This window comes from Amblyraja radiata, chromosome 3, assembly GCF_010909765.2.
Source record: "Amblyraja radiata isolate CabotCenter1 chromosome 3, sAmbRad1.1.pri, whole genome shotgun sequence".
Lineage (NCBI taxonomy): Eukaryota > Metazoa > Chordata > Chondrichthyes > Rajiformes > Rajidae > Amblyraja > Amblyraja radiata.
Window position 1 is genome coordinate 91,271,647 of NC_045958.1, and position 17,396 is coordinate 91,289,042.

Consider the following 17,396-nt stretch of genomic DNA (forward strand, 5'->3'; position numbering starts at 1 on the left):
GGGAGCAACTTTTTCACACAGAGGGTGGTGGGTATATGGAACGAGTACCAAAGGAAGTTATCGCGGCAGGTACAATAACACCATTTAAAAGACATTTGGACAGGTACATGGTTAGAAAAGGGCTTGGATGGAATTTGGGCCAAATAGAGGCAAATCAGCATGAATCCACAGGATGGTCGGCATAGACAAGTTGGACTGAAGGACCCGTGTCCACACTGTGTAGCTCTCCGATTCCAATATCTATTCATTCTCGCAAAAGGCCAGCAGCAAAGCGCTCGCTGTATGCTCTGTTTCGACGTGAAAAGCTCAAAGCCTAGTTGACTCGGGAATATATCGGGTGTCGTCAAATAGATATTTATTGCATCTGTCAAAGGCTCAACACTGTTGGAGACTTCATTATCCTATTCTGCTGTAATCAGTCACTTGCTGCTCCGTAATTGTTATGCAGGGCACTACCTCCCTGTTTAGTGTCTAAGGGGAACCATGGTAACAGCAGAGAGAGTTCAGAAGGTAAATTGCCTCAATTTTTCTTTTGCTCAGGAACAGAGTCTGCTCGTGTCACCAGGGCTTCCATCTTAGGCATTCCTGTCATTTGTCTTGTTAAAGATAGTGACCTCGGCCATCTGCTTGTGCTTATTAAAGTAATGGAGGCTGATAGGTACACCATTCCTTCAAGTCTGGAACGGTTTGCAGTCCATTAGCATCAGGATGTGTGGCAGCAGATGAAGGTCAGTGTGAAATGAACAGTGACCATCATCGTGGCTGACAAGATTCACCAGACCTTGTGACACCATTAGCTGATGACACGAATCACATCAAGAACATTTGTCAAACTAACACTGGAGAAAATTGGGATGGAATCTCCAAGTCTTGGGGAAATAAGAAGGAAGAGGTATTCATTTAGGACCCAGGTTCGATCCTGACTACGGGTGCTGTCTGTGCGTTGTTTGTACGTTCTCCCTGTGACCGCGTGGGTTTTCCCGGGACGTTCTGGTTCCCTCCCTTATCCCAAAGATGTACAGGTTTGTTGGGTGTGTAGGAAGGACCTGCAGATGCTGGTTTATACTGAGGATCGACATTAAATGCTGGAGTAGCTCAATGGGTCAGGCAGCATCTCTGGAGAAAAGGAATAGGTGACGTTTCGAGTCAAGACCCTTCTTCGGACTGAGAGTGAAGGGAGAGGAAAACAAGAGATAAAAAGGTTCAGACCAAATCAGAGCCAGAAGAGGTGGAGCCCACAATGGTCCATTGTTGGCTACGGAAGAGGTGATAATGAAGGGATTTTACCGAAGGGATACAAACAGTGAAACTAGCAGGATAACTGGGGTGGGGGAGGGATGGAGAAAGAGGGAACGGAATGGTTACTTGAAATGAGAGAAATCAAAATTTGGGTTGTAAGCTGCTGAAAGGAGATATGAGTTTAGTTTAGAGGCACGGTGTGTAAACAGATTATTTGTCCCATCGAGTACAGACCAACCATCCCTTCACACTGGTTCTACATTAAAGCTTATGGGGAGAAGACAGGAGAATGGGGTTGAGAGGGGAAGATCGATCAGCCATGATTGAATGGCGGAGTAGACTCAATGGGCCAAATGGCCTAATTCTGCTCCTATGACCTATGAACTTGTGAACATCCCACATTCACATCCCACACACGAGGGGCAATTTACAGAACTCAATTAACCTACAAACCTGCATGTCTTTGGAATGTGGGAAGAAACCGGAGCACCCAGAGAAAACGTTGTCACAGGGAGAACATACAAACTCCACACAGACAGCACCAGTAGTACAATACAATACAATACCGTTTATTTGTCATTTGAACCTCACATGAGGTTCAAACGAAATTTGGTTTCTGCAGCCAAACAAGAAAAGAACCAAGACATACACCAACACAATTTATACAAACATCCATCACAGTGAATCACCTCCTCACTGTGAATGAAGGCAAAGTCGTGTCTCTCCCCTACTCTCCATTCCTCTCCTGAAGTCAAAGTCAAAGCCCCCGGCGGGCACTAGCAAGTCCCACGGCCACTTAAAGCCGCGCCGGGTGATGTAAGGCCCTGCTCCGGGTCCCGATGTCGGAGCCCCCGGCGGGCGCTAGCAAGTCCGCGGCCATTTAAAGCCGCGCCGGGCGATGTAAGGCCCCGCTCCAGGTCACTTTCAGCCCCGCAATTCGGGCGGGAGAAGTCGCCGTTGCCGGTGCCCCGCAAAGCAGTCTCCCACCGGGGACCCGCGAGCTCCCGGTGTCACCATCCACCGGAGTCGGGTCGCAGCAGCGCGCCACCACAGCTCGCCACGCTCTGAAGCCGGCCAGCTCCACGATGGTAGGTCCGCAGCTCCGCAGCTCCGCAGCTCCATGACTTGAGTTGTCGTTCCGGTTGGAGGCCGCTCCACGGTGCTAGGCCCCAACGGCAACAGAGACCCGACAGGGAAAAGGTCGGGTCCCCGTACAGGGAAGAGATTTAAAAGTTTCCTCCACCCGACCCCCCACACATACACAGTCAAAAACCCATCACAAACTATACCCTCAACAGGACAATAAAATAAAAAAAGACAGACGGACTGCAGAGGCCGCTGCGACGTCGGTCGCGCCGCCCAATCTGGATCGAACCTGGGTCTCTGTCGCTGGAAGGCAGCAAATCTACCAATGTGCCACCAGTTGAAGTTCAAATGTATTATTATGTGTGGAGAGGAACAGGTACAATGAATAATCTTGCTAGTAGCAGCATCACAGTCACACAGACTCAGACAATCACACAACAAAGCATATGTAAAGTACACATAAAATTCAGAAAGAAAAAAAAGTTTAAAAACATGAGAGTAGTGCAAAAACATAATGAGAAACAAAAGGCAGGAGCATTTACATTATACCACGAAGAAGTGAGGTTGACCAAAACAAAGTATTTTTAAAACTGCAGACGTTGAAAACAGTAAATGCTGGAGATGCTCGGCAGGTCGACTAGCATTTGTGGAGAGAGACCATCAGGTTTAATGTTTCAGACATGAGGTTTCAACAGATCAAATAGCTACAGCCTTTGAATGAACTGTGAAATATGTATATGATTCACCTCTCTACTCTCCTCCTTATTTTCTGTAGGTTTGGATGTGCGGGGGACATATGTACGACGCGCCTTGCTCCCGGGTCGGTCACATCTACAGGAAGTACGTCCCCTACAAGGTTCCCTCCGGCACCAGCTTGGCAAGGGTGAGTAACTCAGATATTCCCTTTCTCTTTGGTTACTGTTCAATGAAGAGTGGCCTTGAATCAGAAGCCGAATACTCAGTAGTGAAAGGCCTGGATGGAGTGGATGTGGAGAGGATGTTTCCCCCACTCGTAGAGTCTAGGACCAGAGGGCACAGCCTCAGGATAAATGGACATACCTTTAGAAAGGAGGTGATGAGGAATTTCTTTAGTGGTGGTGAATCTGTGGAATTCATTGCCTCAGACGGCTGTGGAGGCCAAGTCATTATTTAAGGCGGTTTGACAGGTTTTTGATTAGTAAGGGTGTCGAAGGAGAAGGCAGGAGAATGGGATTGAGAGGGAAATATAGATCGACCATGATTGAATGGTGGGGTAGATTCGATGGGCCAAATGGTCTAATTCTGCTCCTATGACATGAGAAGCTGATCTATGGAAAAAAGTGTGCTTGATTTCAATGTAACCTTCCTCACCTCCACCAAAGCTGAAATCAATGGGAGCGAGATGGTGGGCCGGAGATAAAATAAGTACGTTACCTTGTCCTCACCTCCATTCCATCTCTTAACCAAATCCCATGTAAAACTTAGACCGTGGAAGATGCAGTTTCAAACAGTATCTAATTAGTACGGTTACTTGTTGATAACTCGACCGTGTTACAAACATTGATGGTTAGCCAGGTGGCCAGGGAGGGGGTAGAGGTCAAGTTGTGAACCTGAGACAGGTATTCCTAAACGGTACAAACAAAGAACTACAGGTGCTGGTTTATACCAAGGATAGACACAAAATGCCAGAGTAACTCAACGGGTTAAGCAGCATCTCTGGAGAAAAACGATGGGTGACGTTTCGAGTCGGGACCCTTCTTCAAACTGAAAGTAGGGAGTGGCGGGGAAAGGTGAAGAGCTGAAGGTGAGAAAGGACCAATCAAGGCCACCACAAATGACCTCAGGCAGGGCGGTGCCTGGTAGGTCCATTGTTGGCTAGGGAAGGTGTGACCTCAAGAGAAACAATGTGGAGAACTGTGGAACTGGTAAATACGACTTTGGTGGAGGAAGAGGGCAAGAGGGGTAGGGACGGAGGGTGAGATAACGTTACTTAAAATTAGAGAATTCAGTGTTCATACTGCTGGGTTGTAAGCTGCCCAAGTGAAATATGAGGTGCTGTTCCTCCAATTTGCGTGTGGCCTCACTCTGGCAATGGAGGATGCCCAGGACAGAAAAGTCAGTCTTGGAGTGGGAAGGGGCATTGAAATGGTTGGCTGCCGAGAGATCCCGTAGCCCAAGGTGGGCCAAGCATAAGTGTTCAGTGAAACGGTCGCCGAGTCTATACTTGGTCTTGCCGATGTACTTTGGCCCATAATATCTGTGCCAAACATGATGCCAAGACTAATTTGTATCTGTCTTCAACCTATCCTTGTCTGCACTGGTCTATGTTCTATATTCTATGCCACTCTATTCTATGTTCCCTCGGTGTGAGATATTTAATAATTGTTTCAATGAAGAATATGTGTATGCTACATATCCAAAATGTATGCTGATGGCTCAGTGGAGATAAGTTTAGAGTGTATGCAGCAAAAAATCTTGATGAATTGCCAAGGCTGGTGTTTGAGGTATTTTCAATGAACTTCACATGACAAGGAGACATAAGTCACTGTTAGTGGATAGAACAGAATAGTTGACTTCTGATAAAGACAGAAAATATCTTGCAGCCTTTTCTCTTCTCATCTCTGGCCTTTGTCCATCCATCTGCCAATCAACCTTCCCACCCACTCCCCTCCACCCTCACCTGCATCCACCTATCACTTGTAGAAACAAGGAACTGCAGTGTTGGTTTACACCAAAGGACACAATGAGCTGGAGTAACTCAGCCGGTCAGGCAGCATCTCTTCTTCTTCTTATCGAGTCTACACACAAGATTAGAAGTTGTTCAGCCAGAGCTGAACACACTTCTCGGCATCTGCACAATGGTGTCTGTCTTGCGCTTCTTGTGCTTCTTGTGCGTGGTGGTGGAAAGATTGGTTGAAACAGGGCCGCGACGTGAACGCTCTTTCCTTGGCCCCAGGCAGCATCTCTGAGGAACATGGATAGATAACATTTTTTGCCGAGACCGTTGTTCAGACAGATGTTCAAGACATCATGGATAGGACAGGTTTAGAGGGATATGGGCCAAATGCAGGCAGGTGGGACATGTAGATGGGACAGATTGGCCAGGGTGGGCAAGTTGGGCCGAAGGGCCTGTTTCCATGCAGTAAGACTTTATGACTCTATGACCTATCCATGTTCTCCAGAGAAGCTGCCTGATCTGCTGAATTACTCAAGCACTTGTGTCCTCTCCATTTATCAATTGCCAGGCACTGTCCAGCCCCCTTCTCTCTTTTCCATCTTTCTTACTACAATCAGTCTGAAGAAGGCTCCTAACCCGAAACATCCCCTATTCATGTTCTTCAGAGATGGGACCTGACCCGCGTTATCACATCTTCCACAGTCATCAATGGACCATTGTGGGCTCTGCATTTCCTTGGTGATCGGTGCCGGCTCTGATTTGTTCTGAACCTTTTCATACTCTAGTTTCCCTCTCTCCCGACTCTCAGTCTGAAGAAGGGTCTCGACCTGAAACGTCACCTGTTCCTTTTCTCCAGAGATGCTGGCTGAGCCGCTGAGTTACTCCAGTATTTTGTGTCTATCTTCGGTGTAAACCAGCATCCACGGTTCCTTTCTACACAAAGGTCAGAGTGAGTCTCATGTTTAAAAGCTCCTGCAGCAACCAAAGATCCTATAGCGAGCAAGGATCTGTGGTAGCAACTGTATTCCAAGCATATCTGTCTGTGGTGCTGGTAAAGGTGTGACTAAAATTATTCTGTTGTGACTTCAAGCAACTAGCAGTCTATCCACCAGAGAACACGTAATGTTAATTGCAAATGATGTGATCTCTTCAGTATAACAAGCCTGCATTAACATTAAACAGAGAAGTCATCATTTGTACGTACTGAAATTTAAAATGACAAAACACATCTCCCTCATACCATTCATCTATTGTCCAGAAATACCATCTGCGGAATTTTCTCCATTAATTTACAAGATAAAAGCATTAAGTGTAAACTCAGCAATTGCAGCCTATTCTGAATTAAACTTGAATTGTGGTGGAGAGCTGCCTTCTTGAATTACTGAATTGCTACCGCCAGAAGTACTCACATAGAACGTTTGAGTTCCGGGATTCAGGCCCAGTGATGAACGATCGGCAATGTATTTCCAGGCATTGATAGTACGTGACATGGAGGGGAACCACGGGTGGTGGTGTGGTTTAGTTTAGTTAAAACATAGAAACATAGAAAATAGGTGCAGGAGTAGGCCATTCGGCTCCTCAAGCCTGCACCACCATTCGATATGATCATCCAAAATGATCAACCCTGTTCCTGCCTTCTCCCCATATCCCTTGTTAGCTCTAAAAGCTATATCTAACTTTAGAAAACATCCAGTGAATTGGCCTCCACTGCCTTCTGTGGCAGAGAATTCCACAGATTCACAACTCTCTAGGTGAAAACGTTTTTCCTCAACTCGGTCCTAAATGGCCCACCCCTTATTCTTAACCTGTGACCCCTGGTTCTGGACTTCCCCAACATCGGGAAAATGTTTCCTCCATCTAGCCTGTCCAATCCCTTAATAATTTTATATGTTTCTATAAGATACCCTCTCATCCTTCTAAATTCCAGCGAATACAAGCCCAGTCGACCCATTTAGTTTAAAGATACAGCTTGGAAACAGACCCTTCGGCCCACCAAGTCCACACCACGCAACAATCGCCAGTACACTAGTTCTTTGTTATCCCATTCTCGCCATTCTACACACTAGGGGCAGTTTACAGAAGCCACTTAACCTGCAAACCTGGAATGTAGGAGGGATCTGGATTACTGGGATAAAACTACATGGTCACAGTCGCTTTAGACTTTAGAGATACAGTGCAGAAACAGGCCCTACAGCCTGCCTAGTCTGCGCTGACCAGCGATCACCCGTACATTAGTTCTAACTACACACATAGGGACAATTTTACAGAGTGTACAAACTAGAGCCAGTGATTCCAACACAGTGGCGGCACAATACCAGAGACCCGGATTTGAACGTGACCTCGTGTCGGGGGAAGATCCCCCTGCCACGGGTACCGTGTAATCCCATGCTTACTGCTCCATGGTCGGATAGTCGGCGACTAAACTATCTCCCCCACCTGGTTTGCCAGGTGAGGAGGGGGCTGTGGACCCCCAGCAGGACCAAAAATAAGACCTGTCAAAGGTCGGATGAGCTCCTAGCGAGCCAACGGCCATCCACACTTCAGTAGAAGTTGCGATCACTGTCGTACATAGCATTGTAAGGCCCGTTGATGTTTACAACGATGATGATAACGTTAGGTGCTGTCTGTGTGAATTTGCACATTCTCCCTGTGACTGCGTGGGTTTCCTCCGGGTGCTCCGGTTTCCTCCCACATCCCACAACCCAAAGACGTGCGGGATTGTAGGTTAATTGGCCCTCTGTAAATTTCCCTTTGTCTGCAGGGAAAGTTGGATAACATAGAACTAGTGTGAACGGCAGATTGTTGGTCAGCATGGACTTGGTGGGCCGAGGGGCCTGTTTCCATGCTGTGACTCTAAACTAAACTAATTAGTTGAAACTAAACAAACTAGACTGCGCTGGGTTAAAATTAGAGCTAGTGATTCTTGCACAGAGTAACACGGGCTTAAAGGTATAGTGGTGCCATAGAGGGACAATGTACCAGTACAGCCTTGTACAGCAGTCAGTAACGTGAATGTTTCAGCTCCCACTGTGATGTTAAGGCGACGAGTGAATTCAACATTTTTATGCTGAGACTGATACATTTTCTTGCTGGCAAAAATATCAAGGGACGTGGAGCTAAGGCAGCAGACGGAGTTAAGATACAGATGAACCTTAATCTAATTGAATTGCAGAACAGGCTCAAGGCAACAAATGGCTTCCTTCTGCTCCTATGTTCAAACAACTCAGCATGTCAGAGGATAAAGGATATGAAACCTCCGATTATCCAATCTCTCAGATTGGCCTTGGGAGCAATAATCAGGCTCTGGTTTAATTCGATTGAGAGTTAAACCACTTCTCTCATGGCACTTTCATTTGCTCTACACTTTATAGTCAATGAAGCACATTTCTAAATACATTCACAATTATAATGTTGAAGGTATAGGAGACTGTGTCTGCAAAGTCAGGCTTAACAACATAGCAAAATGATATGTGCCTAGTATGTGGTTTGGGAAGTAAATCTTGACCAGTGCTCAGCAGTTAATACTCCTGTACAAAATACAACATAGGCCATGTTGAATCTTTAGACTTTAGAGGTACAGCGTGGAAACAGGCCCTTTGGCCCACCGAGACCGCGCCTGCCAGTGATCACGCGTACACTAGAACAACCTGCACACTTAGAACAATTTACAATCATGTATTGTCTTTCCACTGACATGTTAGCAAGCAACAAACGTTCCCAGAGGTGTGAGACATAGAGATATACAGCATGGAATCAGGCCCTTTGGGCCAATGCTTCTATGCCATTGGAACTAGCCCCATCTGAGCTAGTTCCAATTGCCCATGTTTGGCCCACGTCCCCCTGTCTAAACCTGTCCTAGCCATATCCCATGTCATCTTTCAGTTGACTAAGCCATTCCTAACTCAGGATTGCAACTCAACCTCCTGAAGCCAATTGTGTGTAGGAAGGAACTGCAGATGCTGGTTTAAAACAAAGATAGACACAAAAAGCTGGAGCAACTCAGCTGGACAGGCAGCATCTCTGCAGATAAGGACTGGGTGACGTTTTGGGTCAAGACCTTTCGTCAGACGATCAGTTCAGCTCTCCCACCTGTTGGCCCTAGAGTTTTCTCCCTGCCAATGTAACCTTTTTATTCAGATGCAGTCCCAACAGATTGTATTTGTGCTTGGATATTTTCCTCCTTGAAATCCTTGCAGGTCCTGTTGCTGATCGACAGTTCCATGTGTTGCTTAATTCATCGTGTTAAGTGAAAGGTCGGGCTGACATTTCCGTTTGAGATGAGCTGGCTGTTTCTTATCCATCTCTTTCCTCTTCTGTCAAAGTAAAGTAAATCTTCCTACAGCAATGCATTCCAATTCTCAAGGAGACATCTTATAGAGGTGTATAAATCTTATGGACGTGTATAAGATCGTGAGGGGAATAGGTAGGATAGTTGCGCAGTCTTAGAATCAAGAACCAGAAGACATAGGATTTAGGTGAGGGGGTAAAGATCTAATACGAACCTGAGGAGCATCTATTTCACACACACACAGGGTGGTGGGTATATGAAATGAGCTGCCGGAGGAGGTAGTTGAGGCAGAAACGATACCAACATTTAAAAGACATTGGTGTAGGAAAGAACTACAGATGCTGGTTTAAATCGAAGGAAGACACAAAATGCTGGAGTAATAAATCGGCGAGACCAGGCGCAGGCTCGGCGAACGTTTCGCTGAACACCTCCGCTCAGTCCGCCTTAACCTACCTGATCACCCGGTTGCTCAGGACTTTAACTCCCCCTCCCATTCCCAATCTGACCTTTCTGTCCTGGGCCTCCTCCATTGTCAGAGTGAGGCCCAGTGCAAATTGGAGGAACAGCACCTCATATTTTGCTTGGGTAGCTTACACCCCAGCGGTATGAACATTCTCTAACTTCAAATAGCCCTTGCTTTCCCTCTCTCTCCATCCCCTCCCCTTCCCAGTTCTCCCACCAGTCTTACTGTCTCCGACTACATTCCATCTCTGTCCTGCCCACTCCCCTGGCATCAGTCAGAAGAAGGGTCTCGACCCGAAACGTCATCCATTCCTTCTTTCCAGAGATGCTGCCTGTCTCGCTGAGTTACTCCAGCATTTTGAGTCTACCTTTAAAAGACATTGGGCCAGGTACATGGATGAGAAAAATGTATGGATCAAAGGTTTATTGTTTACTAGACCAAGGGCAGACCCGTTGGGTCTGCTCCCCCAACGCAGCCGTTCCCTACCCGTAGCCCCCACGGGAGACGTGGTCCTCCAACTCAAGTGGCTCAGGAATGAGCAGTGCAGCCGGTTTTAAATGGCGTCTTTGAGGCGAGATGGGGGCGCCAGCAGCCGTTATGGTCGCTGGCCAGCAGGAGGCGACAAAATGAGTGAGTGGGGGGGGGGGGGGGAGAAGGATTTAATGAAAAATGTGGACATAAACATAACGAAATCTAATGAGGAGTGGATAGTTGGAATGAAAAGTGAAATGTCTACCGAAATGGCTGCTTCTATGGGTGAGAAGCCAGTTTATTTTTGAAATATTGGGGGGTGGGGGGGGGGGGGGGTGAAGGATTTGATTAAAAAGATGTACTTAAACACGACGAAATGTAATGAGGAGTGGATACTTAGAAAGAAAAGTTAAATCTCTACCGAAATGGAAAAGATCTCGGCGATTGTGCGTCTGGTTTCGGCGTGGCAAGGAATCAAAGGAAGAAATGCAGCCGGCAGCCGTACATATAAATGGATCCATTCCGATTGGACATCTGCGAGCATCGGCCATTCCGATTGGACATCTGCGAGCATCGGCCATTCCGATTGGACATCTGCGAGCATCGGGCATTGTGACATCACACGATGGAACGAATCAAAAGGCAGAAAGGCAGCCGGACGGCAGGCGGCAGCCACAGAGTTTTAATATTAGAGATAGATAGATAGATAGATAGATAGATAGATAGATAGATAGATAGATAGATAGATAGATAGATAGATAGATAGATAGATAGATAGATAGATAGATAGATAGATAGATAGATAGATAGATAGATAGATAGATAGATAGGCCAAATGTGGGCAGGTGGGACTAGCGTAGTTGAGGCACATTGGTCAGCTTGGGCAAGCTGGGCCGAAGGGCCTGTTTCCGTGCTGTAAATTAAAGCAGCCATAAAGGTTAACTTGCTCTTAGGAGGAATGATCAGAAATTGGAATCTTAAATGAATATTAAATCAGCCAACAACTCTGGAGATGCGAGTAACAGGGTAATTTTTGTCAGCCATAAATGTAAAGTTCTGTTCACCCCTCTGCCGGGACTGACTGTCTTAAACACACTCCATCTTCCCTACCTAATCCTTGCCCTTTCCTCACAGGGTACTTCAGCATCGAGAGCATGCACTTAAAAGTAAATATGCCGCTAATGTATCTTCTGAACAAGTAATCCAGAGACCCAGAGCTATTTATCGGGAAAGTTTAGAGGAATATGGGTCAAACACAGGCAAATGGGTCATGTTCAGGTAGACAGCTTGGTCAGCATTGATGAGGTAGGCTGAAGGGCCTGTGCTTGTGCTGTACAGGCCTATGACTCTATGATAGTACAGCACTTACTAGAGCTGATTCTTGAGACTGGAGTTCAAACTCTCCAGGGCTGCATGGTAATTCAAATTCAACTAGTTAAAAAAACCTAGATTTGAAAAGCTAATATCAGTAACAATGACAGTAAAAGAACCAGATTTTAACAATCTGGATTAATCGCAGACATTCAGGTAAGGAAAATGCCCTCATTATCTACTTTAAAGATTTGAGTATGAAAATCTAGGCTGAATCTCCAGGGAACACTGAGATAGATAGATCCTTTATTGTCATTCAGACCTTTCGGTCTGAACGAAATTATGTTGCCTGCAGTCATACACAGAATCAATAATAACAAAACATACAATAAACACAAATTAAACATCCACCACAGTGAGTTCACCAAGCACATCCTCACTGTGATGGAGGCAAAGCCTTAGTCTCCGTCTCTTCCCTCCTTGTTCTCCCTCTGCGCTGAGGCGATCGATCCAGGCCGAAGATGCCGCCCTCCAGTCCAGTGGACCTCCGTGGTGATGTCGCCGCCGCCGAAAGCTGGAACGCCGTCTCCGCTCCGAGACGGCCCGCCACAGCACCAGCTCCTGGCCGCCGCCCCCGCTCCAGGCCGCCGCCCCAGCTCAGGTCCTCCGGACAGTCTCCGCTCCAGGCCGCCGCCCCCCCATGCCCCAGTCCCGCCGCCAGCCCAGCTCCAGGCCGCCGCCCCAGCTCCATACCGCCGCCCCAGCTCGCAGGTCCCGCAGTCTCGCTCCATTCCGCCGACCCAGCTCCCAGACCGCCGCCCCACTCCAGGTCCGCGCATTCCTCCGCTCCAGTCCGCCGCCCCACTCAGGTGTTCCCCGCAGGCTCCGCTCCAGGCCGCCTGCCCCAGCTCCAGGTCCCGCAGTCTCCTCTCCATGCGCATGCCCCAGCTCCGGTCCCGAGTCTCCGCTCCAATGCCCCGCCCGCTCCGGTCAGCCGCCCCACTCCAGGCCCGTCTGCCGCCGCTCCGGGCCCGCAGTCCCAGCTCCGAGCCCCGCTGCATCAGCTCCAGGCCGCCGCCGAAAGCCAGAACGCCGCACCAGCAAGTCGGGCCACCGCTGCCTTAGCCCCGAAGACGGCCAGCCTCTCGTTGGTAAGTCCTGGCTGGCTCTGCCTCCGGAGCCTCGGGGTCGGTCGCAGGTTGGAGGCCGCCAGCTCCGCCATTAGGCCTCAGCGCAGACGGAGGCAGAGAAGGGGGATACGACACGAAAAAGTCGCATTCCCCCGAAGGAAGAGACAGAGAACATGTTTCACCCCCTCTAACACAACCCAACAAACTAAAACTTAACCAAAACAAGACAAAAAAAACAACAGAAAAAAGTAAAGACAGACGGACTGCAGGCGAGCCGCAGCTGTTAACAGCGCCGCCACTTCCGAACAAAGTGGCGGCGCTGCTTTGGAAGTGCTGTTCTATCACAGTCATAGGCTTGTAAAGCACAGACACATGCCCTTCGGCCCAACTCATCAATGCTAACCAAGATGCATAACCAAACTAGTCCCGTTTGGCCCATATTTGTTCTAAACCTTTCCCATCCAAATACCTGCACAAATCTATTTTAGTACTACTTCCTCTGGCAGCTCGATCCATGCACCCACATCCCTCTATCTGAAATACTCACACCTCAGGTCCCCCTTAAATCTTTTGCATCTCACCTTAAAACCTTCCCTCTGGTTTTAGACTCCCCTTCCTTGGGACAATGTCCGTGAACATCTACCTTATTTATTCTCCTCGTGGTTGTACAAACCCCCACAAGGCTCCATCACTCCAGGGAAAACAGTCGATTTTAGTTTAGGTTAGAGATACAGCGAGGAAGCAGCACAATGAGTCCGCGCCGACCAACGATTGCCCGTACAATAGTTCGATGTTATCCCAGTTTCGCATCCTACACACTAGGGACAATTTACAGAACCCAATTATCCTACAAACCTGCGCATCTTTGGAATGCGGAAGGAAACCGGAGCACCCAGAGAAAACCCACACGGCCACAGGAAAATATACAAACTCCATATAGACAGCACCCGTAGTCAGGATTGAACCCGGGTCTCTGCTGCTGTTAGGCAGCAACTCTACCACTGCACCACTAGGCCGCCTCTAGACTGCCCGCTGCAGTCTCTCCTTATATCTTAAATCCTGCACCCTCTCTAGCTTAATCACACCCTTCCCACAGTAAGACAACCAGAATTGCACACAACACAACAACAATATCATTGGTGTCCTCGCTGTCAAATGCCGATGATTTCATTCATTTTTCAGGTGAACAGGATGAAATCAAAGCCCATCAGTTCCCAATAGCTAGTCAGTGGTAAATGACCCGAGTTAGTTTAACTGTCCACCTTATCCAACTTCCATCAGGCAGGTTAAGTTAATAAAAGCCTCCACCCCAATATAGGGGCAGCACAGTGGTGCAAGTGGTAGACCTGCTGCTTCATAATTCCAGAGACCCAGGTTCAATCCGGATCTCGGATGCTGTCTGTGTGGACTTTGCCGTTCTCCCTGTGAACGCGTGGGTTTCCTCTGGATGCTCTGGTTTCCTCCCATGTCCCAAGGGTGTGCAAGTTTGTAGGTCTTCTGTAAATTATCCCTCTTCTTTTCGAGTCTTTGAAGCTGGTTGACTATATGACAGTTTCCCATTCCTTTACACAGTCCTTTGCGTTTTTGTTGAACACTGCAAGATCCTTTGAGCTGCACTGGTTGGGTAGTAGGGGGCAGACAAGGCAGTGCTGCATTGTATGGTCCTCTTCTCCACATTCACAGGTGGTTTGGCCAGTTTCATAGCCCCATCTGGCCATGGCAGCTTTTGATCGCCCTGTTCCTGTTCTCAGGCGGTTGAGCGCCTTCCACTGGACCCATGGTGCTTCTGAGCCCGGAGGGAGGGCTTCAGAAGGAGGGATACCCATGTCAGTAGGAGGGGGGTCGTCCTCAAGCCTTTTTGTCCATAGTTGGAGTCTGGATTATCCCTAGTGTGTAGGGAGTGGTTAAGAAAGTAGGATAACATAGAACTAGTGTGGAAAAAAACCCCACAGAGTGCTGGAGTAACTCAGCGGGTCAGGCAGCATCCCTGGAGAACATGGATACGTGATGTTTTGGTTCGAGAACCTTCTGCAGATGTGAGACATCACAAATCTATGTTGTTCAGAGATGCTGCCTGACCTGCTGAGTTATTCCAGCATTTTGTGTCTATATTTGGTATAAGCCAGCATCTGCAGTTCATTTTTATTTTATCCTATCTACCCACATCCCTCTAAACCATTCTTGCCCATGTACCTGTCCAAATGTCTATTAGATGTTGTTATAATACATGGCTCAACTACCCTCCTCTGGCAGCTTGTTGTATATCAGTGGTCCATTCCCCCCACCGATGCTGCCTGACCCGCCGAGTTACTCCAGCACTCTGTGTTTTGCTCAAGATTTCAGTTTCTGCAGTTCCTTGTGTCTGCTTGCGACAAGGACAGCCTTGCCATTGGCCACAGGGTGTGCTCTGGGAAGGTGAGAATGCGTTGCGGCATCCTTTCTCAAGCAGTTTATCTCTGAGCAAGTTTCCTTTGACCCCTGCGATGTAATTGAGTTGAAACTACAAGACATGAAGTCAGCATTACCATTCACATCACTCAATGCCCTGAATGCCTGCATTATGTAGATGACTTTCTTCACGTCCGTTTCATGAATGGCATCCAACGGAGCGTGCCCAGATTAATTTTGAACACCTTCAGTCCCATGCTCTGCCGAATCTTCATCATTTTGATAGGAATTCAATTAATGGCCTTTTCATTTACATGACAACTCTGATTTGTGTCTTGCAGTTGTTAGCAGTGGGATCTGCACTTAGAAACCTGCTCTTGAATTGACGTGAAGTGACAGAATAAGTCCCTTAGTAGTTTGTCGATTGGCGATTACCATCAGAGCGGCACTGTGGCGCAGTGGTATGGTTGCTGCCTTAGAGCACCAGAGACCCGGGTTCGATCCTGACTACGGGTGCTGTCTGTATGGAGTTTGTTTGTTTTCCCTGTGATCGACTATGTTCTATGTTCGAAGATAGACACAAAAAGCTGGAGTAACTCAGCGGATCAGACAGCATCTCTGGAGAAAAAGAATAGGTGGCGATTTGGGTCGCGATCCTTCTTCAGACTGAACAGTTAAAACACAGCCCAGAGGAACAGGTCCTTCAGCCCAACCATATGTACTTCAACCGTGATGCTGATCTAACTAAGCCCATCTCCCTCAACATGGTCCATATCCCCGTCCCTTCATGTATCTGCTTCTGCTTCTGCCACCTCTCCTGATAGCAAATTTCAGGAGCCTAACACTCTCTGTAAAAATATTCATAAGTTCATAGTTCATAGGATAGGTGCAGGAGTAGGCCATTCGGCCCTTTGAGCCTGCACCGCCATTCGATATGATCATGGCTGATCATCCAACTCAGAATAGTGACATCCCTCTACCACTACCCTGTGTCTTCTATGATAAAACCAATTTTGGATCCTATTTATCAACTCACTATGACTGGCATGTGACTTAATCTTCTGGACCAGCCTACAATGAGGGACCTTGCTGAATGCTTTGTTGAAATCCATGTGGACAACATCCACTGTTATAGACAATAGGCAATAGGTGCAGGAATAGGCCATTTGGCCCTTTGAGCCAGCACCGCCATTCAATGTGATCATGGCTGATCATTCACAATCAGTACCCTGTTCCTGCCTTCTCTCCATATCCCTTGATTCCGCTATCTTTAAGAGTTCTATCTAACTCTCTCTTGAAAGCACCCAGAGAATTGGCTTCCACTGCCTTCTGAGGCAGATAATTCCACAGATTCACAACTCTCTGGGAGACCCTCATCAATAATCTTCCTCAAAACCTCAATCAAATTTGTGAGATAGGACCTCCCCATTATAAAACCATGCTGACTATCTCTAATAAATCCATGGTTTTCTAATTACGTGTAAATCCTGTCCCAGGTTGATAAGTAATTGTCTTGGCATCATGTTTGGCACAAACATTGTGGGCCGAAGGGCCTGTTCCTGAGCTGTACTGTTCTATGTTTGATGCTCTAGGAAACTTCTCCAATAATTCCCCTCCTAAATACTGACCAGAGCACCAGGAGTAAATCTTCTGTTGCTTTTTGGAATAATGCCATTGAGAAGAAGAAGCTGTTATCAGGCAACCGAACCGTCCTCTCACCAGCTAGAGTGCGGTCCTGATCTAACATCTGCCTCATTGGAGACCTTCGAACTATCTTTAATTGGACTTTACTGGAGTTTGCACTAATCATTATTCATATTTTTCCAGTATCTGGTCACCGTGCACCACATAACTCATGTATAGTCTTGTCACTGACTGGATAGAATGCAACAAAGAAGCTTTTCACAGTACTACATGTGATAATAATAAACTAAACTAAACTGAAATAAACTAAACTAAACTAAACTAACTCAAGCCAAACCAAACTAAACTAAACTAAAGGGCAGTGCTTCATTTCTGAGCTTCATCAAAATGACGATATCCTTCGGCAATGGAGCAATCCCTCATTAGACTTTGGCATGTTTGCTCAACTTTATGGGCTTGAGTCCAGCTGGTGGGTGGAACCGCCAGAGATAGCTGAACAATCTTTATCTTAATAACAGCAAACAGCTTTAAAGACACTGTTTCCCAGGCAGACCACTGGAGGACGATACATCGCCTTTACTAAAACTGTAACTGGAGGAGTAGAAGTACGGAAACTACACAGGTCCACATGGTGAATTCCAGGAGGGATTAGCTGCCGTTGTCTGAGCTTCAGTTTGGTTTAGTTTAGTTTACTGTCACGTGTACTGATGTGCAGTGCAA

General features: G+C 47.3%; 1 protein-coding gene across 1 annotated transcript in view; it reads left to right on the forward strand.

Moving 5' to 3' along the window:
* Window positions 1-17,396, forward strand: part of galntl6 (polypeptide N-acetylgalactosaminyltransferase like 6) — an 821,073-nt gene that overhangs the window by 751,692 nt on the left and 51,985 nt on the right. The window contains exon 8 of the mRNA XM_033018312.1: window positions 3,101-3,208. Within this exon, the coding sequence (XP_032874203.1) occupies window positions 3,101-3,208 (108 nt within the window). The remainder of the gene's footprint in view (window positions 1-3,100; window positions 3,209-17,396) is intronic.